General features: G+C 40.0%; 1 protein-coding gene and 1 long non-coding RNA gene across 4 annotated transcripts in view; one reads left to right on the top strand and one right to left on the bottom strand.

Annotated features, from left to right (window-relative positions):
- ZCCHC17 (zinc finger CCHC-type containing 17) overlaps window positions 1–26756 on the top strand; it is a 52198-nt gene that overhangs the window by 22722 nt on the left and 2720 nt on the right. For all 3 annotated transcript variants that reach the window (XM_061389884.1, XM_061389870.1, XM_061389876.1), the window contains 4 exons: window positions 4406–4506; window positions 5938–6029; window positions 13751–13851; window positions 15819–15964. In XM_061389884.1, coding sequence (XP_061245868.1) covers window positions 4406–4506; window positions 5938–6029; window positions 13751–13851; window positions 15819–15964 — 440 coding nt within the window. The remainder of the gene's footprint in view (window positions 1–4405; window positions 4507–5937; window positions 6030–13750; window positions 13852–15818; window positions 15965–26756) is intronic.
- On the bottom strand, window positions 4803–24959 carry LOC133231554 (uncharacterized). The gene is made up of 2 exons (XR_009731161.1): window positions 23290–24959; window positions 4803–5084 (listed from the first exon to the last, which is right to left on the bottom strand). It is a non-coding gene; the product is annotated as an uncharacterized LOC133231554 (long non-coding RNA).

The following is a 26756-nucleotide window of genomic DNA, read 5'->3' as shown; positions in this document are numbered from 1 at the left end:
GCAGCTGACCTCTAATAGTTTGTAATTTTTACGTTTTTCCTTTATTGTCAGTGAAGTTTGTAAAATTAATGGTGAACCTAAAACAGTTGGGGGAATATTTTTAAGGGAACTGTAATAGGCTAATTCTGTTTTTTTCATATGGCAGTTAAGATTCTAGCTCTTTCTAAATTGTCAGAATTTTTTTTCTTTTATCAGCAGACACTCAGTTGGGAGTCATTCTGTTTAAGTATCATATTGGGTTTATTGAATATTGTGATGGACTTGATATGCCCTTTGGGCATTTATGACTTAATGTCAGAGATCCAGATACAGACTGCTTCCTCCATGTAACACAGTGAGCAAAGCATTTGTGTTGATTTCTGTTTTAGAGCCTTTGCTAGAAAAGAATTAGATGTGTTTCTACTGTTGCAGGTCATCTTTCTCTTTTTAATTGAAAAGATAACAGATTGATAATATAGAAAATAATGGAGAAGTATCAATATGATGTCAAAGACATTTGAAGTGCATTTCTTTATCAGCTCTGTCACTTTGGACAATTTACTTCTAGACTATTTCCTCATGTGAGTCTATGTCAAAGGGCTAATGTAAGGAAGGATTAAATGGATCTAGTGAGGTATCCAGTATGAACTGAGGGAGCCTCATGTTTTATTTTGGTTTTCTACCATATATACTTAATCCAACTATTGGTGGTGTGTGTGGTTAACAGTGAAATACTTCCCAAGAATTCAGGCTGAGAATTAAACTAATGATGAATCCCCTATACAGAGTATAGGATTAGCCACAGATAGAAATATACCAGGTAATTGCCTGTAAATCTGTGACTGAAGAGATGGGAACATTTAAGACTTCAACAAGGTAATCTGAGTTTAATTCCAGGGAAAAAGAGTTGGAATGAAATTGCAGTTTAGTAGACTGAAATCTGATTGTATCTTTCTACTAGGAAGAGATTATATGAGTAGATATCAATCTCTGGAACATAGTAAAAGAAAGCCTGAGAGCCTGAAGTTGGCAGTGTTTATCTTACCTTATTAAGGAAGAAATGAATCTGATGATAGGAACTAGAGAGATGGATTCTCTTATGAGGAAGTCCATCAAACCTTCATGGACAGGAAACACCTCTCAAAACATTTGTTTCCCTTTTGTTCTTATTCTGTGTTGAAGCAATTTCCAATCATTAATCTGATTTTTAGGTATATGATACTGGGGTCAGTGAGTAGTTTTCCCAAATAAGGACTTGGAACCTTCCAGGTATAAGAAAAGTATATCTTCCACTGTAAGTTAATAACTTGGTGAATTGTGTGTATCTCTGAACCAATCACTAAATTGACAGTCTGATTAATGTATTTTGGTATATAAGCATCTGTACGCTGAAGACTCCTACACTTTATTTTCAATTCATACCCCTCCTCTGATCTATGGACTTAGATATCCAACTGCCTACCTGACATTTACATTCAAGACTATGGGCTCGACCATTTCTCTTGTTTAATTCATCCAATAAGTGAAGGAGATAAGCCATTAAGTTTCAACTATAAAAATCCCACACACCAATATAACAATTTTTGTATTCCCTTTTCATCTGTGTCCATGAGACATAGTTTTACATAATTTCAATCATAGTGTACGTATCATGTTTAGATTTTGTTTATAAATATATATATATTTGGTTTTTATAGTTAACATTTTTTATGGTTAAAAATATTCGTGCTTATGGAATAATAAGAGAGAACCTACCAAAGCAAATGATCATTATTACCACACAGAGATAGGTGCTGTGAACATTTCAGTGCATTTCTTTATAGTCACATATGTACATAGAAATGAACATACTGAAATTAAGATTATACCCTGTGTATACATTTTGTAGCTTTTACACTTAATGAATGTTAAACATTTTTTTGTCTTTTAAAATACTTTTTGTAAACATTTAAATGGCATTAGTTTATCATTCACATGTATCACATAATCATTTTAAATTGTTTATAATTTTTCATTATTAATGCTCTGCAAAATGCCATATTTAAGAGATGCTTGGGCCAAAAAATATCCTACTTTGGAATCACATAGGAGAACAGATGGTTAACTCATTCTTTCTTTGTGGTACTCCAATAAATAGACCTGTTTCAGGAAAAAAATATTCTCTCAAGTATATTAGGTTCAACATTAATTTCCTTCACAACTTCCATTTGCAGTTCAGGAAAAAAATGAAGTTTAGAATTAGAGGACAGTTGGAGCCAAAAAGATGTCAAAATGAAATGTTTCCCTTTCCTTTAGGGCATCTGAATTTCCTCTGGGTTTTCTAATTAGGTTACTCTGCTCATTACTTGATCACGAAAAAGAAGAGAACCCAGATCCATGAATTTTATCCAATTTAAAGATTATATGATGGTCTAAAATTTTAAACATGGGTTATATTATATATATAAAGCATTTTAGCTCTGGCAGTATTGGAAGATAGACTGTCAGCCTCCAGAATCAGCTGAAGTAGGTCTGAGAGACCCAATAACCACAACCAGTGAAAGGAGTGGCTTCCCACAGGAGCTCCAGACACAGATGGCAGATACTTTGTTACAGGCATGTGCTGACAACCTTGTGTATGCCTGTGTGTAAGAGAGATTGAGAATAAAGGTTAGTGATTCTCTCAGGAAACTTCAGGGAGTGCAAGTTTTTTGGACAGAAATCTTTGACTTACTACTTTTTCTTTAGATTCCAGGTTTATTTTCATTCAGAATAAGTGTTTATTATATTAATTTCCCTCAGAATAGAGTTTTCTCTATTATTAGAACATTTGAAAATAAAAAAAATTAACCTGCAATCCTATACCCTAGTCTAACCATTGCTATAGCATTTTGGATTATTCCTTTCTAGTTTTTGGAATCTGTTTTAAGCATTTTCATTATTTAAATGAGAAATGCTGTTTCCTACAGTGCGTGGCACATAGTAGGCACTCAAATATTTGCAAAAGAATGAATTATTGATATATTTTTACATAATCTTTTGAACATTGTTTTTAATGGGCTGTCAAGTAGCTGTACCGTAGTTGACTTAGCCATTACCCTATTGCTGGATATTTGGTTGTTTCTATTTTTTTCACTGTCTTAAAAATACATTGAATATTTTTGATGTAAATCACTTTTCTAGGTACATATAGATTTTTCTAAGTATAAGTTTTTTTCTTAGTCTCAGAAGTGATTACGGGTCAAGTTAATTATTAGAACTCTTGGTTCCTAGGGACAGAAATGCAGGAGAAACATTTTGTAAATTTCTGGCTAATTTCCCTGGGCAGTGTAAGATATTAATAAATCTAGCTTCCACCAGGGCTGGATCCAGTGCTTAGTTTATGCCTTCAGGGCTTTGTCTCTTGTTTATGCAGGCTCTTCTTTGCTTCTGTCTGGCTGATTCTTGCCACCTGGTGGTAAAGATGGGCATTGGTAACTTCTTGTAGTTTATAATCCTGACAAAAGTCTTGAGAAAGATTTGATTTAGCTAGTATCTTGTGTCTGTCCCTGAACCAGTCAGTTGCTGTGGCCTCGGGAATGAAGTACCTTGATTGACTATGCCTGTGTCATATCCCCACAGTTGGGGGTTAGATCAGCTCCAACCAAACTACAAGGACTGACCAGATTTTTTTAGAATGTAAGGAAGGTGGTTCTCCCAGAAAATGACCTTGGATAGACAAGGAAAAGGATGTCTATTAATTTTATTAAATATTTCTATCACTCTTGATAGCCATTGCTAAGTGATTTCTAAAACTTTACGTTAGCTTCAGCAGTATTTCTTATTTTACTATATTTATATCAACACCGGATATTATTCTCTTCTAAATATTTTGCTAATTTAATAGATTAAAAATGGCAACCTTGTTTATTTTTACTTTTTTCACTTAACATCATAATTATTTTTTATAACTAATTTAAATGGCTGCTTACTCTTTTACGAAAGATTTATCATAATTTATCAAGCTGTTTTCCAAGTATTGGTCATTTACATTTTGTAATAATTTTTATTTTTAACCTTTGTAGATAATACTGCAGGCATTTTTATATGCCATAAATTTTTGCCTCTGTTGAATTTTTCTTTTGGAAAAATTCAAGTGGTGTTTTTTTGCATCAAAGGTATAAACATCTTAATGCCTTTTATTTTCAAAGAATTGTACCAACTTGTATTTTTACCAGTATTATATAAATATAGCTGTTGTATCACGTCTCTACTCTATAATTAAGCATTATTTTAAAGAATATTTGTTAGTTGATTACGTATAAAAAGTCATCTCAAATTGTTTTAATTTGCAGTTTTAAACCAATGAAAACTTTTTCAGTGAACCCCCAACTCCCACTGCCTCTTTACTGTGTTATTTAGAGTATGTGTATGAGTATGCCCAGTGCGCTTTTCTTCTTGTTCCCAGGTCTGGTCCATCGAACTCACATGTCATCCTGTCGCGTGGATAAGCCCTCTGAGATAGTAGATGTTGGAGACAAAGTGTGGGTGAAGCTTATTGGCCGAGAGGTAAAGTTCTGTGCAACTTTAGCTGGTTAGAAACTATTAAGTAAAGCCGGGATTTTCTAAGTTTTTCATGGTGATATTTCACAAGTGTGTATATGTTGTTAACTGTGGCTGATAATCTGACCTGAATTTAAACCTTTTGGCCATCTGTCTGTCATGCAAACTCAGAAGGACAGTGTGAGCTGTAATTAGTGTGGTCTAATAATTACTTGTTTATAAGACTTCCCTCCCTGTAGTTCATCCAAATGATGGATGTGGAGGAAAAAAAAAAAAAAAGAACCAAAAAGAGAGAAGAAAACTTAAATCTATGAGCCTGTCTTTAGTAGAAAACTTCAAAATACACTTCAATTTGGACCAAAACAAAAAAGAACATAGAGTTTACATACATTTTTAAACATACATAGAGTTTACATTTTTCATAATACCTGACACCAGGCTATGTGAGGAAGAGTGAGAAAATGCTGGAGGACCCTGTTAACAGCAGCTCACTTGAGGGTCTGGGGGTCTCTTCAGACCACCGGAGTGATGTGCATGCACACTGAGACCTGCTCTTCTCCCAGAGGATGGCAGAGGAGACAGTCCTGAAAGAGACATTCAACAATGTTTGAGTGCCTAATATATACTAGGTCTGAGGGATGCAAGAGTTAGTAAATCAGATATAACTGACTTCAGTGGTGATGGAACTTGTGTAGAATATATATTCTATACAAGAGGAGATAAATAAGTAAGCAAACTAAAATAATTAAAAATAACTACAGGTTACAGTAAGTGCTATATAGTAGGGTCAAACGATGTGGAGGTTGATTTAGATAAAACAAAACAGACTTTTGAGGGGGTGGTGGTTGTATATGATCTGAGACCCAAAGGAAAAGGAGCCAGTCATGTGAAAAGTTGAGAAAAGCATATTGCAGGCAAAGAGAGTAGCTGATAAAGACCGCAAATTGTAGAGGCCTTCAAGTGCTGATGGAAGCAAAAGAAGACCAATGTGGCTAACGACTGTCTTCACATTTAAAGACACTGTTAGTTGACTTCATGTTTAAGAAGCTTTTAGACAAAGTCCAAAAGGAGATCTAGTCCACTGGAATGTTCTGAAATCCATTCTATGCTCATGGATCTCTGAACCGATTATTACACTGAACTATATTAAAAAAAATAGCTTTAATTTTTTGCCTGGTTACTTCCACAGGCCCCGGATTTCTGAGCAATTATTTTTGTCTTTCCCCTAAGGAGGGTCAAGAATGATAAGAAAACCATTTCCTGAAATGCCTTGCCATAGAATTTGCCTGTTATGCTTGTTAGTACCCAAAATGTTGACCGTTAGAGGAATTCAGTGTTAAATACATGATAAAAACATCCAATTCTTAGATAATTTTAGACCAGCAGTCCAAATGATGTACTTTGAGCTTTTGCCAATTTTCCTTTTGTGTTTTTCAGATGAAAAATGATAGGATAAAAGTATCCCTCTCCATGAAGGTTGTCAACCAAGGGACTGGAAAGGACCTTGATCCCAACAACGTTATCATTGAGTAGGTAAAAGGTTTAGAAAGGTTAAAATAACTTTTAAAACCACAGAATGATATAGTGAATCAGGCCCACCTTTAAACTCCACTGTTTGTAGACTGTGATATTAATAAATTATGTGCTCTTTGGTTTTTAGAGGTAGAAAGTGTTATGTGTGTGTGTGTGTGTGTGCTTAGTTATTTAGTCGTGTCTGACTCTTTGTGATCCCATGGACTATAGCCCACCAGGCTTCTCTGTCCATGGGATTTTCCAGGCAAGAATACTGGGGTTAGGTAGCCATTCCCTTCTCCAGCGTATCTTCCTGACCCAGGGATCGAACCCAGGTCTCCTGCATTGATGGCAACTTCTTTACCATCTGAGCCACCAAGGAAGCCCAGAAAGTGTTGTAGCAAACACTAAGATGAAATGCAAGCATGCAGCTCCTAGCATAGAAGTTTCCTTCTCTTATTCTTTTTCTGCAGCTCCTAGCATAGAAGTTTCCTTCCCCTTATTCTTTTTCTGCTTCTGCCCTTTAACCAGTTAGCCAAAAAGCATTCATCATGAGGTACTTGTTAATTGCCTTTCCCCTAGCTCTGTGACTGAAAAAAGGCAGAGACCACGTACAAGGGACAACTCCAGTGGGGTTTTAGACTCCTGCATCTTGGGATGTGCTGTGTCCTGAACACAACACCTTACTTTCACTAGCTCTTCTGACTTTTCATTTAGGAATAGAAGATTTTCTGTGTAGGAAACTGTCTGGTGATACACAGAATTTGCTGTCTCAGAATCTTTCTTGAATACAAGCATAGCTCTGAGATCCTGTGGTTTCAGTTCCAGACCGCCACATAAAGCAAATGCCTTAATAAAGTGAGTCACATGAATTTTTTGATTTCCCAGTGCATACAAAAGTATACTGTAGTCTATTAAGTGTGCAATATCAGTGTCTAAAAAGCAATATATATACCTTAATTAAAAAATATTTTATTACTAAAAAGTGCTGAAATGATGATAATAGTAGCATCAGAGATCACTATAACAAATGAAATAATAATGGTGATAAAAAAGTTTGAAACACTGCCAAATTACCTTATTTGATACTGAGACATGAAGTGAGCAAATACAGTTGGAAAAATAATGCCAGTAGACTTGCTCAATTCAGAGTTGCCTTCAAATTGTAGAAAACACAGGATCTGTGAAGCTCAGTAAAACTAGGGTGTGCCGGAGAAGGCAATGGCAGCCCACTCCAGTACTCTTGCCTGGAAAATCCCATGGATGGAGGAGCCTGGTGCACGGCAGTCCATGGGGTTGCTAAGAGTCGGACATGACTGAGCGACTTCACTTTCACTTTTTACTTCATGCATTGGAGAAGGAAATGGCAACCCACTCCAGTGTTCTTGCCTGGAGAATCCCAGGGACGGAGAAGCCTGGTGGGCTGCCGTCTATGGGGTCGCACAGAGTCGGACACGACTGAAGCGATTTAGCAGCAGCAGCAGCAGCAGTGATTTCTAGGGCTTCCCTGATAGCTCAATTGGTAAAGAGTCCGCCTGCAATGCAGGAGACCCCAGTTTGATTCCTGGGTTGGGAAGATCCGCTGGAAAAGGGATAGGCTACCCACTCCGCTATTCTTGGGCTTCCCTGTGGCTCAGCTAATAAAAGAGTCTGCCTGCAGTGCGGGAGACCTGGGTTTGATCCCTGGATTGGGAAGATCCCTTGGAGAAGGGAAAGGCTACCCACTCCAGTATTCTGGCCTGGAGAATTCCGTGGACTATATAGCCTATGGGGTCGCAAAGAGTTGGACACGACTGAGGGACTTTCACTTCACAAGTGGTTTCTAATTAGGGGTTCCTAGATCCTTAATATCCCTTGAAGGAGGCTGAGGGGTTTATGAACTGTTTTCAGTGTTTCAGAAAGCCAACTAAAATCATATGTTTATCCTCAGGTTAACCATGACATTATTTTGTTGCTTCTTACATAAAATATCACATTGTTTATTTCATGCTAATTTGGTGCTCTTAGTGGCCATCATGTTATTTAATTTTTTTAAATAAGGAAAAAAAAGTGTTGTTTGAGTGGGGTCTGGCAATGCAGTGTTTGGAAGCCCTTCTGAAAAAAAATAATTTTGAATATGAAGGACGGGAAGTAATATTTATTGAATACATATTATATGTCAGACTTATGCAAGGTGATTCATGCACATTAATGTGTCTAATTCTTATAACAACCTGCAAAGTGGGTGTTATTTCCATTTTACTTTATTTTCTTAGTTTCTAGCTTGATACTTGGTAATAACTTGCCGGGGATTGTGTAACAAGTTATGGTGGGTTGAATCCAGGTCTCTCTGGTGTTAAAACTAATATTGTTTTCCCCACATGATGCTTCCAGGTGTTGCATGTGACTTACAGAGTTTTTCATATTATTGTAGTTTAGTCTGTAAATGTTGACAGGTTTGTAGGGTTGATTTTTTTGTTTTTTGGTAGGGCTAATTATTGACAAATACTTTACATTTGAAATTTTTTATAATTCTGAGCCCAGAAATGTTAGTGTGATTGCATTGTAATAAATTACTTCTGCTCCAAAGAATCCTGTCTATACAGACACATTAAAAAGCAGTGAAATTTCCTAAAGCCACTCTTATAAGGGTAAAAATACAAAACAAGATAAAAGAGCTGCATCTGTTTCTTACAACGAGGGAATAAAATTGGAAGGAAGGGACCCCTTGGTTTTATGTTGTACATGTTTCTATGTATGGGCTATTTCTAGTAATGACCAAGTGGCTGAACAGTAACTTTTGTTGTAAACTATTTATAGACTGCATCTAGGAAAGAAGCATGGTGTAGTGGAATGATGACAGGTTTTAGAGTTAGACTTGAATCAGGAAGAGCCCTAGTTCTGCATGACCCTGAAGAGGTTACCTAGCCTCTCTGAACCTCAGTGAAGGTATATCTTCACTGTACCAAGTGACTGGCACCTACCTACATCTTGGTGTAATAGAAATGATGGTATGGTTTAAATGAAATTTTGTTTAGAAAGAACCTTAACTTAGAAGGGAACGGAAAGGCTGCCCACTCTAGTATTTTGGCCTGGAGAATTCCATGGACTGTATAGTCCATAGGGTCACAAAGAGTCAGATATGAGTGAGAGACTTTCACTTTCAGCTTATTGTCTAATCTATAGTAGAAATTTAACATATAACAACTACATGTAGTTGTTGTTTTAAAATATTTCTTCATTTTTCCTCTAGTATCTGAGATTATCATACCTTTTCTTTTGTTTTTTATTTTTTGGCCATTCTGCATGCCATGCAGGGATCTTAGTTCCCTGACCAGGAATCGAACTCATGCCTCCTGCCGTGAAAGCATGGGGTCTTAACCGCTGGACTACCTGGGAAGTCCCCCACACTCTTTCTTTTGAAAAATATATAAAAGCCATGAGGCAGAGGCCACATCTTATCTTTCTTGTCTCACATAATGCTTGATGTTTAGTAGTTGTTTAGTTAGTGTATCCATTTACTTATTATTTGACAAATATTTATTGGGCTCCTATTCTATTTGAAGTACAATGGCAATACCAAGGTTTCTGTCTAAGGACCTTACTGCCTAGTGTAATGAAGTAATTATGCAAATAACTTTGATACAAGGCTGCTGCTGCTACTGCTAAGTCGCTTCAGTCGTGTCCGACTCTGTGCGACCCCATAGACGGCAGCCCACCAGGCTCCCCGTCCCTGGGATTCTCTAGGCAAGAACACTGGAGTGGGTTGCCATTTCCTTCTCCAATGCATGAAAGTGAAAAGTGAAAGTGAAGTCGCTCAGTCGTGTCCGACCCTCAGCGACCCCATGGACCGCAGCCTTCCAGGCTCCTCCGTCCATGGGATTTTCCAGACAAGAGTACTGGAGTGGGGTGCCATTGCCTTCTCCTGATACAAGGCAACATGTAATAAATATTAAAAGAGTGGTTTAAAGGAAGGATTCCAGGAAATATCCTGAAGAGGAAGAGTTGATATCAGGCCTTGATGGTCAAAGAAGAGGGGACAGTTGAGCTAAGTCTTAAAGACTAGGTAAGATTTTGTCAGGCAGCAGAGGAAAGAATAGTATTCCAGGCAGAAGGAACAGTTTGAGGAAAGGCATGAGGCAGGAAAGCATGTGGCACATTCAAGAGTCTTGTTTAAGGAAAGAAGAGGGTATGCTTAGGTACAAGAATGTAGGGCTTGAAAGATAGTTTGGAGTCAGATTGTGGGCAGCTTTGCATATCAGTCAAAGAATATGAATGTTTTTAAAGCCTTTGAGTGGGAGAGACTCTCCAGGTACCCCATTCTCTGGCTTTACCCTTTAGGCTCAATATCTTCATGTTGTCTCCAGCTGCCCACAGCTTGACAACTACCTTTCATTCTCCATCAAAATCTAGTGGTCTTATATTTCATTCCCTCAGGCCCCAAAGTATTGAATATTAACAAGGTCATCTAATAAGTGAATCTGCAAACGGAAAAGGGCTAAATACAGTTTCCAGTTGGGTTTAACCAGCATAGTATAGTCTTTAGAAAGAGAGTTTATGTATGACCACACTGTAATTATCCGTTTACAAATATATATATATATATATCTACCATGTCCTATCACTTTACTATACTCCTCACATCATTAGTACTAGTGTTTGCTTCTTATTAGTTAAACTTAAAAATGAAAGATTAATCCAACTATGTGTGCTGGAGACCAGTAAATGAATTATTACTGTTTAAGTGAAATGTACTGAAGCCTAAACTAGCTTGATGGCAATAAGGACAGAAAGAGAGTGAGTGCCATATTTGTTGAATTGAGTGTTAGGTGGGACGTATGATTTGGCTTATGGTGTGTTTGAATCCACAGAGGATTGGAATTGATTATAATGAGGGTTTGCTTAGGCTGCAACTCATAGCCACTTGAAACTGAGCTCTACAAATGACATCTGAAAGCAATGGAGTTTTTGTGACTGTTCAAGTTATGTCCCCAAGAACCTGCCTTGTTTTCTTAAATTTAATTTTATTGCAGCGAGAACATTTAACATGAGATCTACCCTCTTAACAAATATTTAAGTGTATAATACAGTATTGTTGACTATAGGTACAGTGCTGTGCATTAGATCGCTAGAACTTACTCATTTTCCTTAATTGAAACTTTATATCCTAGGTAAGTAACTCACTATTTACTTCTTCATGCTCCTCACCTTGGAGTTTGTTCCTCAAGCTTCACTCTTTGAATGGACCCTCTCCTGTGACCCATACCAGACAGCTGACCTTCTATCATTTGAGTAAGATTCTTCTAGGGCACAAGCTAGGGATATGAACAGACTTTAGAACTTAAACCATATGCTTGTGTGGTCTGTCCCAGCTGGGAAGCCACTAGTCACATAGGTGGTTTAAATGTGAATTATCTGAAAGTAAATAAAGTTTACCATCTAATTCCTCAATCACAAACCACATTTGAAGTGCTCATTAGCCATAGACACAAAGTCAGACGTAGTCAGCAGTATAGACATATTTATAACTTTACATCTTTGCTTTTTTTTTTGACAACAGTATGCTAGATGGTGTGCTGTCTGCTCAGATATGGAAAAGAATTTAACATAGACTTTACTTTTCAAGTCCTGGTTGTGATAAGGTTGTTGTTTAGTTGCTAAGTTGTGTCCAACTCTTCGTGACCCCATGGACTACAGCACTCTAGGCTTCCCTGTCCTTCGCTATCTCCCAGAGTTTGCTCAAATTCATGTCCATTGAGTTGGTGATGCTATCTAACCATCTCATCCTCTGCAGCTCCCTTCTTTTGCTTTCCATCTTTCCCAGCATCAGGGTCTTTTCCCATGAGTTGGCTTTTTGCATCAGGTTGTGGAATAAAGGGTGAGGCAAAATATAAACAAATTGGTAAAATAAAGTGAGTAGTAACTTTGCCTGTGGTAACAGGGAGCATTTTATAGAAGATGCGATATTTGAGCTGAACTTTGAAAAATGAATGGGATAGAATATGGAGTATCTTGATCCTCTTTGTTTCCTTTCTTGAGCCCACATAGCCCATAAAACTTGACTATAATCTGTGAAGTGAGTAGCTTTGTTCTGCTTTGATTAACCTGCATTGCTTTGGGTAATGTGGCTCTTTTTGCACAATATTTCTCTACTTTTGCTGGACTCTGGAGAGACCCGCTAGTGAACAGTTGGAAAAGCCTAGGTGAAGTCAGAGTTCAAAGTTAAAGACATTCAGGTAAAGAAAAATATTTTGGATAAAGAACAAAGAAATTTCAGCAAGCATCCATTGATGTGTTGCTTGCCAAGCCCTGGGCTGAGGTGCCAGGGAACCAAAGACAAGATATTTTTAAACAGGCCTGGATCTAGAAAGAAATAACTATGTGGTGTGATATGTGCTAGGATTGAAGTGTATATAGGATGCAGTTTGAGTCTGAAAGGAAGAGTGATCAGGGATGATACTCTTCAGTTAAACATTGTCTAAGAAAACTCTGTGTAGGTCCTGTGTATTATAGTAAAGGTAGTAAAAGCTGAGACAGCTGGGGCACTTCGGCTCTGCTGGTAGCAGTGCAATTGGTAAACACACTGTATGGCAGTGTCTACTGAGACAGATGCCCTGTAACTCAGTAGTTACAGTCCTACCTGGAATTAGGCATTTCCCAAAAGAAATGCACGTACATATACAAGTTCACCAAAAGACATGTGCTAGAAAGTTCGCAGAAGCACTCTGATAGTAGAAATCACTCAAATATTCATCAACGGAAAAATGCTTTACAGCAATGAGAATGAATGATCCACAGCCACACACAACACTTAGATGGATCTCACAAAGCAGTGAAAGGAGCCAGATACAGAAGGGTCCTTGCTCTGATTCTCTTGATATAACTTAGAAAAATATGTAAAACTAGTCTATTCTGTTAGGAACTAGAATAGTGGTTGTTCTTGGAGGAGGCACAGTGGCTAGAGCGGCTTCTGTGGTGTTGGTGATGTTCTGTTTCTCTGAGGAATGATTATGTGGATATTTCAAATTGTAAAAAATCAGTCAAGCTGTATACTTGTGAGTACTTTTCTGTGTGTATTTTATTATTTGATCATATATTTAGAATTTTTTAAAAGTGTTATGGGACTATGAACAAAGAGATTAATTCTGGCTGAGGGACTTAGGGAGGAGAGTTTGATAGGAGGAGCAATAACTGAGCCGAGCCTTGAAATGTTTGGGTGTAGTTAGGCGGTGAGGTGGGAGTAAAGAGGGGAAGCAAAGCATTTCAGGAAGAGGGAGGGGCCTAAGCAAAAGCAGTGAACCATCTGGGGAAGGTAAAATAGTGTGGTTTGGCTAGAGCATATTGTACAAGTAAAGGTGAGGCCAGAAAAGTAGGTTAGAGACAGCCTATGAGAGGACTTGAATACCAGCATAAGAAATTTGGACTTGATTTTTTAAGAAATCTTTGATGGTCACCGGGAGTGACCTTGTAAGGGTTGTAGGGGACCTAGCAAGGTGAGTAATTGTATCTTTATCCCCTGTGCACGAGTAAGATGAAATCTAGTCTTATTCATAGTAATTAATTCAGAGCCTTGTCCTGAATGAAAAAACTGTCTAGTTCATGTTGTTGCTTTCACTGCCTATCTCCTTAGGCCCAGTGCTTTTCCTTTCTCCCTTCTACCCGCCAAAAACAAAACAAAAAACCAACATAGAGTATTAGCTAGTAATATCTGTGGCCACATCTCTTAAGAGGGCCAACAGTCAGTATCATTTCATTACAGGCAAGAAGAGAGGCGGAGGCGGTCCTTCCAGGATTACACTGGGCAGAAGATCACCCTCGAGGCTGTCCTGAACACCACCTGCAAGAAGTGTGGCTGTAAAGGTAAGGTGAAGCCTCTGCCCTTTCAATTTTATTCTCCTTGTGGATGAACCCTTTACAGGATGAGGGAGGCCACCTAGTGTGCCTTTAGATCACCCTGGGTTTTAGCCAAGTGTTGGCCTCACCTGCTTATCTGCTGCTCCTACTAGACTCACATCAGAGTTCATGACTTGTTGCTTTTTCTGTTTCCTTTTCTGAATGCTGGCCCTGCCGGGTACTACACTACCACCACTACTCCCCTCCCTCGCAGGCGATGCCTCCCTGGGCAGGGCCCCCATGTACTATGACAGGAGGGGTAAGAGTGTTGGATTATTAACAATCTAAATTTCATCTCTAAGGACCATTATTGTTTGGTTGCAAAAATTAAGTGACTTGGAAATACATTCCTTAAGGATCCAAGTCAATCCTTTCTTGCTTATTTTACCTTTCTCTCTCTAACTTCTGAGTTCTGAATACAATATTTTTTTCATAGTAAAGAATAGTCTAGTCACTTCCTTTTAGCTTTGTTTCCTCAAGTTTCCTCCAGTCCTACTCAAATATTAAAGAGCCCTTTCAGCCTGACTTCCCTTGTTGGAACTATAATGAGAGGGATTGCCATCTTCTCATTTTCAGAGTGACCTCAATTTGTCACCAGGTCTCCCTAGCCTTTCATCTACCTTGCTCTCTTGACTTTTCTACGAGTGGTAGCAGATTTGTGTCCTGGTTGAGGTTGTGGGGTTTAAGTCCTGATTTATCATTAATGTAGAGGGAGGAAGGGAAAAATGAAATTGAGAGAACAAATACTTCCTTGCAGATATTGTGGGATTGTTCCAGATATTTGGAAAACTTTATGCTGTATTCTCCTTCCAGGCACTATTCAGCTTCTGGACTCTTGAGTTGCAAAGTCTTATAGTTTACACATAGCTTTTTGATGATCTCATCAAATTCTTTGTGCCCCTAAGGCAGGGCCTACAAAAAGCTCACATAAAACCAGCTGTGTAGCATCTGTTAAAGGGCCCCTTAATAGTAATGTAGGCGCAGGGAGAGTGAGGTTCTCTTACCTTCAACTTGTTTCCACCAGGTGTTACATGAGGCAGAAAAGAATAATGAAAGATGGAGTTTGGCCCAGGCAGGCCAAAGGTGGTTGGTTTGGGTGCAACAGAAAGAGCACAGGGCAGGGAGACATGAGACCCAGGGTAAGTTTTAGTTCTGCTGTCTGTGTGACCTTGAGGTACTTCTTTACTCTGGGCCTTCATATCTTCTGCAAATGCAGTGTTGGATTTGATGATCTCTCAGGCCTTGCCGGACCTGACAGACTGTGAATGTTGACTGCCCCTAGGTGACTTTGCTGTCTCTCTATGTGTTAGCTTGAATTTGAGTGCTGTGTTCTTATCTGCTGCCTAAGAGCTATCTTCCTTTAGGGCTTCTTTGCCTGCCACTTGGCTCCCTCTGGTAAATATTCTGCTCTCTGGAGCAGCCTTTCATTGTCAGAAATAAGTTCCAGATAGACCTTTAAAACCAATGCAGAGTACGTGGGTTCAATCCCTGGGTTGGGAAGATCCCCTGGAGAAGGAAACCGATTCTAGTATTCTTATATAGGAAATCCCACAGACAGAGGAGCCTGGCGGGCTACAGTCCATAGCTATGGTTGCAAAAGAATCAGACATGACTTAGCAGCTAAACAACAACAATAAGACCTTTAAAAATTACTCAACCCAGTTGCAAATGAGGGCAGCACAAGCCTATACCCTCACATTCTTGCCATTTCCAAAGCAGTGCCAGCGTTTCCCACAGCTCTAGGACCAGCTGCCTGTCTAGCTCTGGTTGAGTGAGCAATGCCGTCAAGCTGCTCTGAATGCAGTAGCTGCTGTGAATGAACTTAGTAGTACCTCCTGAACCAGCCAGCCCTTCAGGAGCTTCTGGGGAAGATCCACCTGCTAAGGGGAGAGATCGCTTCTTCCCTCCCTACTTTTTCTACTTTTGTTCTGCAGGCCACTTTGCAAAGGATTGTTTCATGCAACCAGGTGGGACCAAGTATTCTCTGATACCTGACGAGGAAGAGGAGAAAGAAGAGGCAAAGTCAGCAGAGTTTGAAAAGCCTGACACCACGAGAAATTCTTCTAGAAAAAGAAAGAAGGTGAGTGCTATCTTGCTTTTATTTATCATATTTTTTTGAGTTTTAAAATAAAAATATACTTTTTGCAGAAATTTTAGAAATACTGAGAAATGTAAAGAATGTTAGGATCTCTTGTAATCTTTCCACCCAGTGAGACTCTTAATATTCCTATATTTTTCTAGGTAAATATATACATAGATAAATATATAATGCTCTATGTAATTGTATATATATATGATATGATTTGTATATCATATCACGTATATATATATGATTTTCACATATATATATGTGTTTACACATAAATGCACAATCATCATCTTGCTAGGTATAGTTTGTATCCTACTTTTTTCATATTTATCAAAAGCATTTTCTAGTAACCTAAAGTGTTCTTGTGCATGTTAGTTGCTCAGCTGTGTCCGACTTTTTGTAACCCCATGGACTGTAGCCTGCCTGGCTCCTCTGTCCATGGGATTCTCCAGGCAAGAATACTGGAGTGGTAGTCATTCCCTTCTCCAGGGGATCATCCCAACCTAGGGATCGAACCCAGGTCTCCTGCATTGCAGGCAGGTTCTTTACCATCTGAGCCACCAGGGAAGCCCTAAGTATTCTTAAAAACTTGATTAAAGAGCACCATACGATACTCTACCCTATGGCTAAATGATGGTTCATTTAATTGTATTTTTTATGGGATATTTTTGAATACTTCAGCCTAGTCTTTGGCCAAGTCTGTTATTCCTTTCTTTAGATAAATTCCTAAGTAAGATTGCTGAATAAGGGCTTTAAGACTCTCTATACATCTTATCAACTTGTCTTTCTAAAAAGTACTTATTTTGCACCCAGCAGTGCATAAGAGTGCCTGTCTCACTGCGTTGTATCTTCCGTCTATACAATTCATAAAACAGACATTACTGTAGTGCAGAAAAAAACCCAGTGCATTTGTAGCATACAGCACAGAGAGGAAATGGGAAGAAAAAAAAACACAACTATGCTATAATTAGGTCAGAAATAGTTGTTCTCATATAGTGTAGTGTTTTTTTAGTTGTGGCCAGTTATTAAGTTTTGGAGTTTTCTTTGGTTTTGTTTTGTTTTAAAGCTTTAGCAAACTTTTATTAAGTGGTCATTTTGTTCCAGGCATTGCAAACCTAGGAACATAAAAACTCTGATAAAGTCCTTGCCCTCAGTGGGCGTTATTTAAAAATTTAAGTATTTTCTTCATTTTTTGGACAAGGAAAAAGGCCCATTGTACCATTATTAAGAATTAGCCCAATATATGGGTGATAATTTATCAATCTGTATATTCTTTCCCTGGGTGATCACATCCCTTCTAAGACTTCAGCTGCCCTGACAACTTTGACATCACTAAGTAATATCCCAGTGGTACCTCAAACTCTGGCTTGGAGCCAGTCAGACATAGTATAAGACCTTTCTGTGCTATTTGCTAACATCAGTAACTGACAAAGTAGGATTGTTGTGGATCTTTGATAAATGTGCTCCTTGCAGAGTGATGCCCAGCTTCTCAAATTAGATATAAAGCACTGATAAGTTTTTAATTAATGTTAACTGTCACGACTATCATGAGCTCTTCTTTGGCCCTCCTCCCTATACACACACTCCTACCCCAAGCCCCATAAAAACACAACCACTAAAACCCTTGTTGCTTGTATTTCTAGTTTTAATGACAGCAATAACCTTCCAGTCTCCAAGAAAGAAACAATGTGCAATTAATTTTTTTCTCCTTTCTATCCTGTACATAGTCAGTCACCAAGTCCTGTCTGTGGTGCCTTATAATATCTCAATTCTCTTCCTTCTTCCCCCTCCCACTACTACTGTGTATTTTTTGCTCCTTACCTCTCTCACTTATATTCAGACTGTGAACTAGCCCAAGGAGATTTAAAAAAAAAATTTTTTTTTAAATATTTGGTTTCCCTGGGTCTTCCTTGCTGCATGCAGGTTTTCTCTAGTTGCAGTGAGTGGGGCTACTCTTGATTTGCAGTGTGCAGGCTTCTCCTGTTGCTGAGCATAGGCTCTAGGTGTGTGGGCTTCAGTAGTTGTGGCACAGGGGCTCATTAGTTGTGGCTCGTGGGCCCTAGAGCACAGGCTCAATATTTGTGGCGCGTGGGCCTTAGTTGCCTGTGGCATGTGGAATCTTCCCAGACCAGGAATCGAACCCGAGTCCCCTGCATGGCAGGCAGATTCTTGTCCACTGTACCACCAGGGAAGTCCCAGCCCATGGAGATTTTTAAAATACATGTTTCCCTTCTACCTCTTGAGTACCAAGTTCACAGGGCCTGGGTCTGGACATCTGATTTTTTTGGGGAAAAAAAACCCAAAAAACCCTTATCTCACTGCTTGACTCTCTTTTGCCCTCTGCTTTAACTCTGAATGTGGACTGCTCTGAGGCTGTGGCTGTTGTATTTCTCCCTTCTCTTCTGTAACTGTTGTTGTTCAGTGGCTAAATCTTGTCCAACTCTTTGCAACCCCATGGACTGCAGCACGCCAGACTTTCTTGTCTTTCATTATCTCTTGGACTTTGCTCAAATTCATGTCCATTGAGTTGGTGATGTTATATCTTATCTGTCATCTCATCCTCTGTCATCCGCTTCTCCTTTTGCCTTCAGTCTTCCCCAGCATCCTGATCTTTTCCAGTGAGTCGGCTCTTTGCATTAGGTAGCCAAAGTATTGGAGCTTCAGCTTCAGCGTCAGTCCTTAAAACGAATATTCAGGGTTGATTTCCTTTAGAATTGAATGGTTTGATCTCATTGCTGTCCAAGGGACTCTCAGGAGTTTTCTCCAGCACCACAGTTTGAAAACATCAATTCTTCAGTACTCAGCCTTTATGGTCCAACTCTCACATCCATACATGACAACTGGAAAAACCATAGCTTTGACTCTGCAGACCTACAGACCTTTGTTGCCAAAGTGATGTCTCTGCTTTTTAATTTCTGCTGTCTAGGTTTGTCATAGCTTTCTTTCCAAGGAGCAAGTATCTTTTAATTTCATGGCTGCAGTCACTGTCCACAGTGATTTTGGAGCCCAAGAAAATCAAATCTATCACTGCTACTTTTTCGCCTTCTGTTTGCCAGGGAATAATTTCTTTCTGCATTGCTTTGTAGTTTTCATTATTGTAGAATTATTACTAATGTAGAATTATTACTATTTTTGCCTCCCTGGCTAAGTTTATTCCTAAGTATTTTATTCTTTTTGATCCTATTATAAATGGAATTGTTTTCTTAATTCCTTTTCAGATTGCTAGTTGTTAGTGTATAGAAATGAAACTGATTCTTGTATGTTGATTTTGTATCCTGCAACTTTTCTGAATTCATCGATTAGTTCTAATAGTTTTTTGTGGACTCTTTAAAGATTTTTTACATAAAGATTATATCTATAGACAGATAATTTTACTTCTTTAGTAGAGCTTGATTTTAAACTGAATTCTATTTATATGTTGCAGGGATTTTTTTCATTCTCTTTTAACCTTTTAGAGTTTAAATGGTGTTTGTCAGATTCCTAAAATGGTTCTGTGGTTTTCTCACTGCTGTGGGTCTTTGGGTGTTTTTGTGTTGCTTAATACAGCTGGTACAATTAGTTATTGCTTTGTTTCTAAAGCTGCTTTGAGATGTGTATTTTAGTTCTCCAAAATAATTATTAAGGATCTGCTAGGTATGAGGCTCTTTATGACCTGCTTAGTCAACCCATTATCCAACCTTCCGTTGCTCTTCACTTAGTAGAGAAATAGTCTGATGAACGGTGGCAGTAACAGTCATCATACCTACTACTTTTTAAAATGCCTTTGTGTATATGAACTTCTGACTCATGAGTCCTCTTTGATTAAAAAGTGCTCTAAGGGAATTGACACGGTAAAATCTCCCCCCTTGGTGCCCATTGTTTCTACCAAGAAAGCAGCTAGCACCATTGTCTTCGCACCTTGTCGTTAATCCCTTCATTATCTTTTATGCCATACATTTGTTTAGTATTTAAAATTTATAAAATATCTTAATTTTTTTTCATTTTCCTTTTTGGGGGCACTCTGCATGCCATGTGGGATCTTAGTTAACCGACCGGGAATCAAACCGGTGCCCTCTGTAGTGAAAGTGCTGAGTCTTAACCACTAGACCACCGGGGAAGCCTTGTACAAAAATCTAGTATGCATTGGTTTAATTCAGTGCTATACCTATTCATGACAGTTTTCATCCCAGTGTCTGAAGATTGCAAGTTATTTTTTTGGCCGTAATTAGAACAAGAGGAACCTCTGTGTTGCAAATGGAAATGGGCCATGAAGAGGCTAGTAAAATAGGTATAGAGGCTTTTATAGTGAAGCCCTGGATACTCTTTCCATGAACCTGTGGTCTGTGCTTTGCTAGCCTCTTTCACTTATCATATACCATCATGGGTCTTTCTAAATCAGGCTCTATTATGAGGAAGCATCTACCTTGGGGTTGGCTGCCCGCTTATTATAGTGAAGTTTAGCTATATTTGATCCAGAATATAATTTTCATCTTTTGATTCGGCTACTATAATTACTCTCTGCTGTACTATATACAGAAAACAGAAATAGAAAGCCATCCCTTGGCTGCAGTGCTGGCTCTGTTCTATTATCCAGAGAATTTCTGGTGCCTACCTTCGAGAGAGGTTGCCAGTCCTGGGCCCGATCTGCTGGAGCACAGAGGGTCATCCAGTGTAGTCCACTCAAAAGCCTTCTATGATTCCCCTTTTTTTATGGAAAAGTCTGAGTTCCTTTAAGACTGTTCATGATTTGTCCAACATCACAATATCATCTCTTTACCAGTCCCTTCTGTCACATACTCTACTCCAACCTCATTCATTAAAAGAATTTCTATTATATGCCAAGCTCTGTTCTAGTCATTGCAGGTACAGTAGTGACCAAACAGGTAAAATTCATGGCACTTTCTTTCTAATGAGGGTTACAGACAATGAACTTAGTAAGTAAATACTAACATTTCAAGTACTGATAAGTCCTGTGTGTTGTGTGTTAATCTGCTCAGTTGTGTTTGACTCTTTGCGACCTCATAGACTGTATCCCGCCAGGCTCCTCTGACCATGGGATTCTCCAGGCAGAATACTGGAGTGGGTAGCTAGTCCTTTATCCAGGAGATCTTCCCAACCCAGGGATCAAACTTGAGTCTCTTGCACTGCAGGCAGGTTCTTTGCTGTCTGAGCCACCAGGGAAGCCCGATAGGTGCTATGGATAAAATTAATTTGGTTATGAGAGAGAGGGAATGGTAGAATGGGGTAAGGAAATAGGTGACTTCCCATTCTAGACAGGACTTCCCATTCTAGACTTCCCATTCTAGACTTCCCATTCTAGACTTCCCATTCTTCGCATGAGGCTTTTCTCAAAAAGCATCATTTGAGTTGATCTTTGAAGGAAGTGAGAAAGCAAGCTACTCAGAGAAGTGGTGAGTGAGCCTTTCAACAGGTATGATAGCTAGGTATTGGGAATGAACTTGGCCTTTTTAAGGAACAGCAAGGAGGCCAGTATAGGAAGTGAATGAATTAAAGGAAACCAGTGCCTTATATGAGAATATGAGGACCTCAACTTTCACTTAGAATGAGATGGTTGTCATTAGGGGTTTTGAGTAGAGGGATGACATGATCTTGGAGAAGGCAATGGCACCCCACTCCAGTACTCTTGCCTGGAAAATCCCATGGAAGGAGGAGCCTGGTGCACTGCAGTCCATGGGGTCGCTAAGAGTTGGACACGACTGAGTGACTTCACTTTCACTTTCATGCATTGGAGAAGGACACGGCAACCCACTCCAGTGTTCTTGCCTGGAGAATCCCAGGGACGGGGGAGTCTGGTGGGCTGCTGTCTATGGGGTCGCTAAGAGTCGGACACGACTGAAGTGACTTAGCAGCAGCAGCATGACATGATCTGACTTCTCTTTTAAGTGAATTATTCTGGCTACTGTATGGAAATGATGATGGAAACATGAGAGATGATGGAGGCTTCTACTAGAAGTAGAAGTAGTGGAGGTGGTGAGAAGGGAGTTGAAGTGTGGATATATTTTGAAGGCAGAGCTGACAGAATTTGTTGAGTGATCAGATGTAAGATAAGGAAGAGAACAATTGAAGATGACTGCAAGGTTTTGGGTTAACTGAGCTAAGAGAAGGAATGCAGAAGTAGGTTTGGGAATGGAGAGCAGTTGGGTTTAGTTTGAGTTGTCATCAATGAAAATGGGAGAGAAAACTGGAGGGGCAGGAGAGTAGGTTTGGGAGGGGGTAAGGCATAGAAGCCTATCAGGTACACACATGGATGTGTAGAGTGAGCAGTTAGATGTGTAGTTTTGGAGGTCAAAGGAAAGGCTCAGGTGAGATATAAATTTGGGAGCCATCTATAGATAGATGGTATTTGAGTTCATATATGAGATTGCCTGGAGAGTAAATATAGGGAAGAGAACAGGTTTGAGGACTTGAGCCCCAGAGTGTTTCAATTTTTAGAGGTTATGGAGCAAGGGAGTCTGAAAAAGAACAGCTAGGGAAGTTGGTGGAGAGTGAGAGAATGTGGCGGAAGTTAAGTGCAGGAGTATATTTTATGGAAAATCAGATCAGATCAGATCAGTTGCCCAGTCGTGTCCGACTCTTTGCAACCCCATGAATCGCAGCACACCAGGCCTCCCAGTCCATCACCAACTTCCCGGAGTTCACTCAGACCCACGTCCATCGAGTCAGTGATGCCATCCAGCCATCTCATCCTCTGTCGTCCCCTTCTCCTCCTGCCCCCAATCCCTCCCAGCATCAGAGTCTTTTCCAATGAGTCAACTCTTCGCATGAGGTGGCCAAAGTATTGGAGTTTCAGTTTCAGCATCATTCCTTCCAAAGAAATCCCAGGGCTGATCTCCTTCAGAATGGACTGGTTGGATCTCCTTGCAGTCCAAGGGACTCTCAAGAGTCTTCTCCAACACCACAGTTCAAAAGCATCAATTCTTCGGTGCTCAGCCTTCTTCACAGTCCAACTCTCACATCCATACATGATAGACTGTGTCAAATGCAGCTGATCGATCAAGTAAATGAGGCCTAAGGATTAACCATGAATTTGGCCGTGTGGAGATCATTGGTAACTTTGACAAGACCGGTTTCAGTAGAGTGGTGTTAACCAGCTTAACAATTTTAACCTGGTTAAAATTGCTTAGGAGGGTTTTGTTTTGTTCTTTAATGGGAACTATAAGAGCACATTTGTTTACTGCTGGGAATGAGCCACTAAAGAAGGAAAATTTGATGCAGAAAAGAGGGGACAATTCTTGGACTGATGCCTTTGAGTAAGAAAGAAGTGATGGGACCCAGTACATGGTAAATAAGCCACATGGGAGCTTTCAAGCATTTACCTTATCTGTCTTCCCTCTGTCTGGAAGACCCTCACTTCCCTTCTTCCATCAGCATTACCACCATACTCCACCTGCCAAAGCCATATTCATCTTTTAGAAGTACAACGCATTACCTATCCTTCATGAGACCATTCCAGATTCCTCAGATATAATTGATTTCTTTCCCTTATGTGTCTGTGGTATGTTACTTGTACTTTTCTTACATCACTTCCATGGACTGCCTAGTATCTTAATTAGTGTTTCTCCTTGATTAGTGTGTACCTTGAAGGCTTCTGATCCCTGATTTCTAATGTCATTCAAGTATTACAAGAGACAAATTAGTAGATATTCCTGGCTTATAGAAGGTACTCAACAAATATTTGTTGAATGAGTGTACTGTATGGTTATAGGGAGTTAGTTATTCTTTCCCTTGTTTGACGAGGTTAGCTTAGGTTTGGAGGAATGGCGCCAGTCACTACTACTGAGCTACTAAATGTGTTTACTTTGCATCTGCTACTATGGCTTTAGCAGGTACTCTGTTTGTCTGAATTATATTAAAAATCTGTGTGTTCTTATCTCCTAAGCAACATTTCATGTAACTATGGCTTTCTAAAATGCTTTGTAGGTAGTAAAGTTCAGTAAATATTTGTGAGTTGATTAATAAACCTTTTCCTTCCAGTCTTACCCTTTACAAGCTTTGATAAATTGGGTCTTATAGGCAAATTCTAACCAGGAATCACCTTCCATCCTACTGTACAGAAATTCACCCTGGAGAATCAGTTTGAGAATCAGATTTTCTCTTGAGAATCAATCATTTCTCAAGAATAAGAGAATAAATAACCAGTGCTTTCTCAAGAGTGGTTCTTAAGAATAAATAGAAAAAGACTTCCCTGGTGGCACAGTGGATAGGAATCTGCCTGCCAGTGCAGGGGACATAGGTTTGATCCCTGGTCCGAGAAGTTTCCACATGCTGTGGGCAGCTAAGCCAAGGTGCCACAACTACCGAGCCTGCGCTCTAGAGCCTGCAAGCTGCAGCTGCTGGAGCCCACACACTCTGGGGCCCACAGACCACAACTAACGAGGCTCTGTGCTGCAACTACTCAAGCCTGTGCTTGGCAGCAGGAGAAGCCACCACAATGAGAAGCCTGCGCACCGCAACAAAGAGCAGATCCTGTTTATTGCAACTCGAGAAAGCCTGGGTGCAGAAACAAAGACCCAGTGCAACCAAAAAGAGAAAAGAATAAAAAAGAATATATGCTTGCTTGCTTGATTTCTGGCCAATCAGTGCCTTTGGGTTAAAAAATGCTAATTTAGGTGCTGCCTTTAATATACTGCTACTGCTAAGTCACTTCAGTCGTGTCCGACTCTGCGACCCCATAGACGGCAGCTCACCAGGCTCCCCCGTCCCTGGGATTCTCCAGGCAAGAACACTGGAGTGGGTTGCCATTTCCTTCTCCAGTGCAAGAAAGTGAAAAGTGAAAGTGAAGTCGCTCAGTCGTGTCCGACTCTTAGTGACCCCATAGACAGCAACCCACCAGGCGCCCGTGTCCCTGGGATTCTCCAGGCAAGAACACTGGAGTGGGTTGCCATTTCCTTCTCCAATGCATCAAAGTGAAAAGTGAAAGTGAAGTCACTCAGTCGTATCCGACTCTTAGCAACCCCATGGACTGCAGCCCACCAGGGTCCTCCATGCATGGGATTTTCCAGGCAAGAGTACTGGAGTGGGGTGCCATTGCCTTCTCCACCTTTAATATACACGGAGATATAAAAAACATCTGATTTGCTCAGTTGTGTCTGACTCTTTGCAACCCCATGGTCTATAGCATCCTAGGCTCTTCTGTCCATGGGATTCTCCAGCTAAGAATACTGGAGTGGGTTGCCATTTCCTCCTCCAGGGGATCCTCCCAATCCAGGGATCGAGATGTCTCCAACATCTCCTGCGTTGGTAGGCAGATTTTTTACCACTGAGTCATCTGGGAAGCCCATGTGAAGAACATCTGATTTGGGGCCCAGTCTGAGTTGAATCCAGGTTCTACCACTGGGCAAGGCACTGTATCTCAATAAACCTTTCTGAAGTTATAATTTTCTTTCCTGAAAATAGAGAGATGATTATACCCACTTAATAGGTTTGTTGTGAAGGTCATGAGGTATGTGTGCTAAGTGCCCAGCCCAATATCTAGAAAACTAGGTACTCAGGAAGTGTTAACTGCTGTTATTTCCCCTTTCTCAGTTTTTGTTTTTATCTCACACTAGTTGACTGCTATCCTTCTTCAGAACTATAGAGAATGTGGCTGGACTAACTGTTTAGCACAGGGTATGTGCTTTTCCGAGAGAGTGGTTTTGAGGAGTGGCTTCTTTCCCCTGTCCTTCTGGCCTGTCTGCCATGAGCTCACACCCCTGGTTCACTACCCTTTACCTTATGCTCCTCTTTCCCATTGAATGCAGTTGAGGAACCAGAAGCTAGTTTTACCTCTGACTTTCCATCTTCACCTCTACCCCAACTCCCAACTTTCCTCTTGAACTACAACATATGAAGTAATTTTTGTTCTCCAGCTCAAGATTATAGACACACAATGAAAATGGTGCCAACCTGCTGGAGGACAAGATTTTCTTTGTTCAGGGTGCAAAAGAGCCTCTATGTCAAGACTGAGGTCTAGAAGACCATTTTCTTGAGTCCTGCTTGCTAGCTAGAGGCCACATTCTATCATGCCAGGGTTCTCTAGTGATTTGTTCTTCTCTGTCCTCCTTTTGAGCATTCATCATTGAGAGAAAGAAAAGTACAAATAATGCCAAGCTCTGGATTAGAAAGTTTAATGTTCTTGTCTTTGCTGTGTGTGCTGTGCTTAGTCGCTCAGTCATGTCCGACTCTTTGCGACCCCATAGACTGCAGCTTGCCAGACTCCTCCATCCATGGGGATTCTCCAGGCAAGAATACTGGAGTGAGTTGCGATGCCCTCTTCCAGGGGATCTTTCCAACCCAGAGATCAAACCCAGGTCTCCAGCATTGCAGGCAGATTCTTTACTGTCTGAGCCACCAGGGAAGCCCAAGAATACTGGAGTGAGTAGGCTATCCCTTCTCTAGGGAATCTTCCTGACCCAGAATTGAACCAGAGTCTCCTGCACTGCAGGCAGATTCTTTACCAGCTGAGTTACCAGGGAAGCCCTGTTCTTGTCTTTGGTGTAGCTTAATTCACTTCTTTCAGTTGTTTTCACCTCTGTAAAATGGCAATAATAATTCCTGAATTTTGACCTTACCAGATTAATATTACTAGATATGAGATGTGGAAAGCTAGATAAACTAAAGTGCTGTTTGGTTGTAAAGTAGTATTGTTACTCTCCTTTCTCATTTATTTATCCAGGGTGGGCCAGGCTTGGGGGAGTTGGTGCCAGACTCTGCACTTGCTTATTTACTTTTCCAGGACTCTGTCCTACCTGAGGGGCAAAAACGGACAAGGCTGCCAAACCCATATAGCCTGTGATTGGTGTCC

This window comes from Bos javanicus, chromosome 2 (genome assembly GCF_032452875.1).
Source record: "Bos javanicus breed banteng chromosome 2, ARS-OSU_banteng_1.0, whole genome shotgun sequence".
Lineage (NCBI taxonomy): Eukaryota > Metazoa > Chordata > Mammalia > Artiodactyla > Bovidae > Bos > Bos javanicus.
This window is presented reverse-complemented; position numbering and strand designations above follow the sequence as displayed.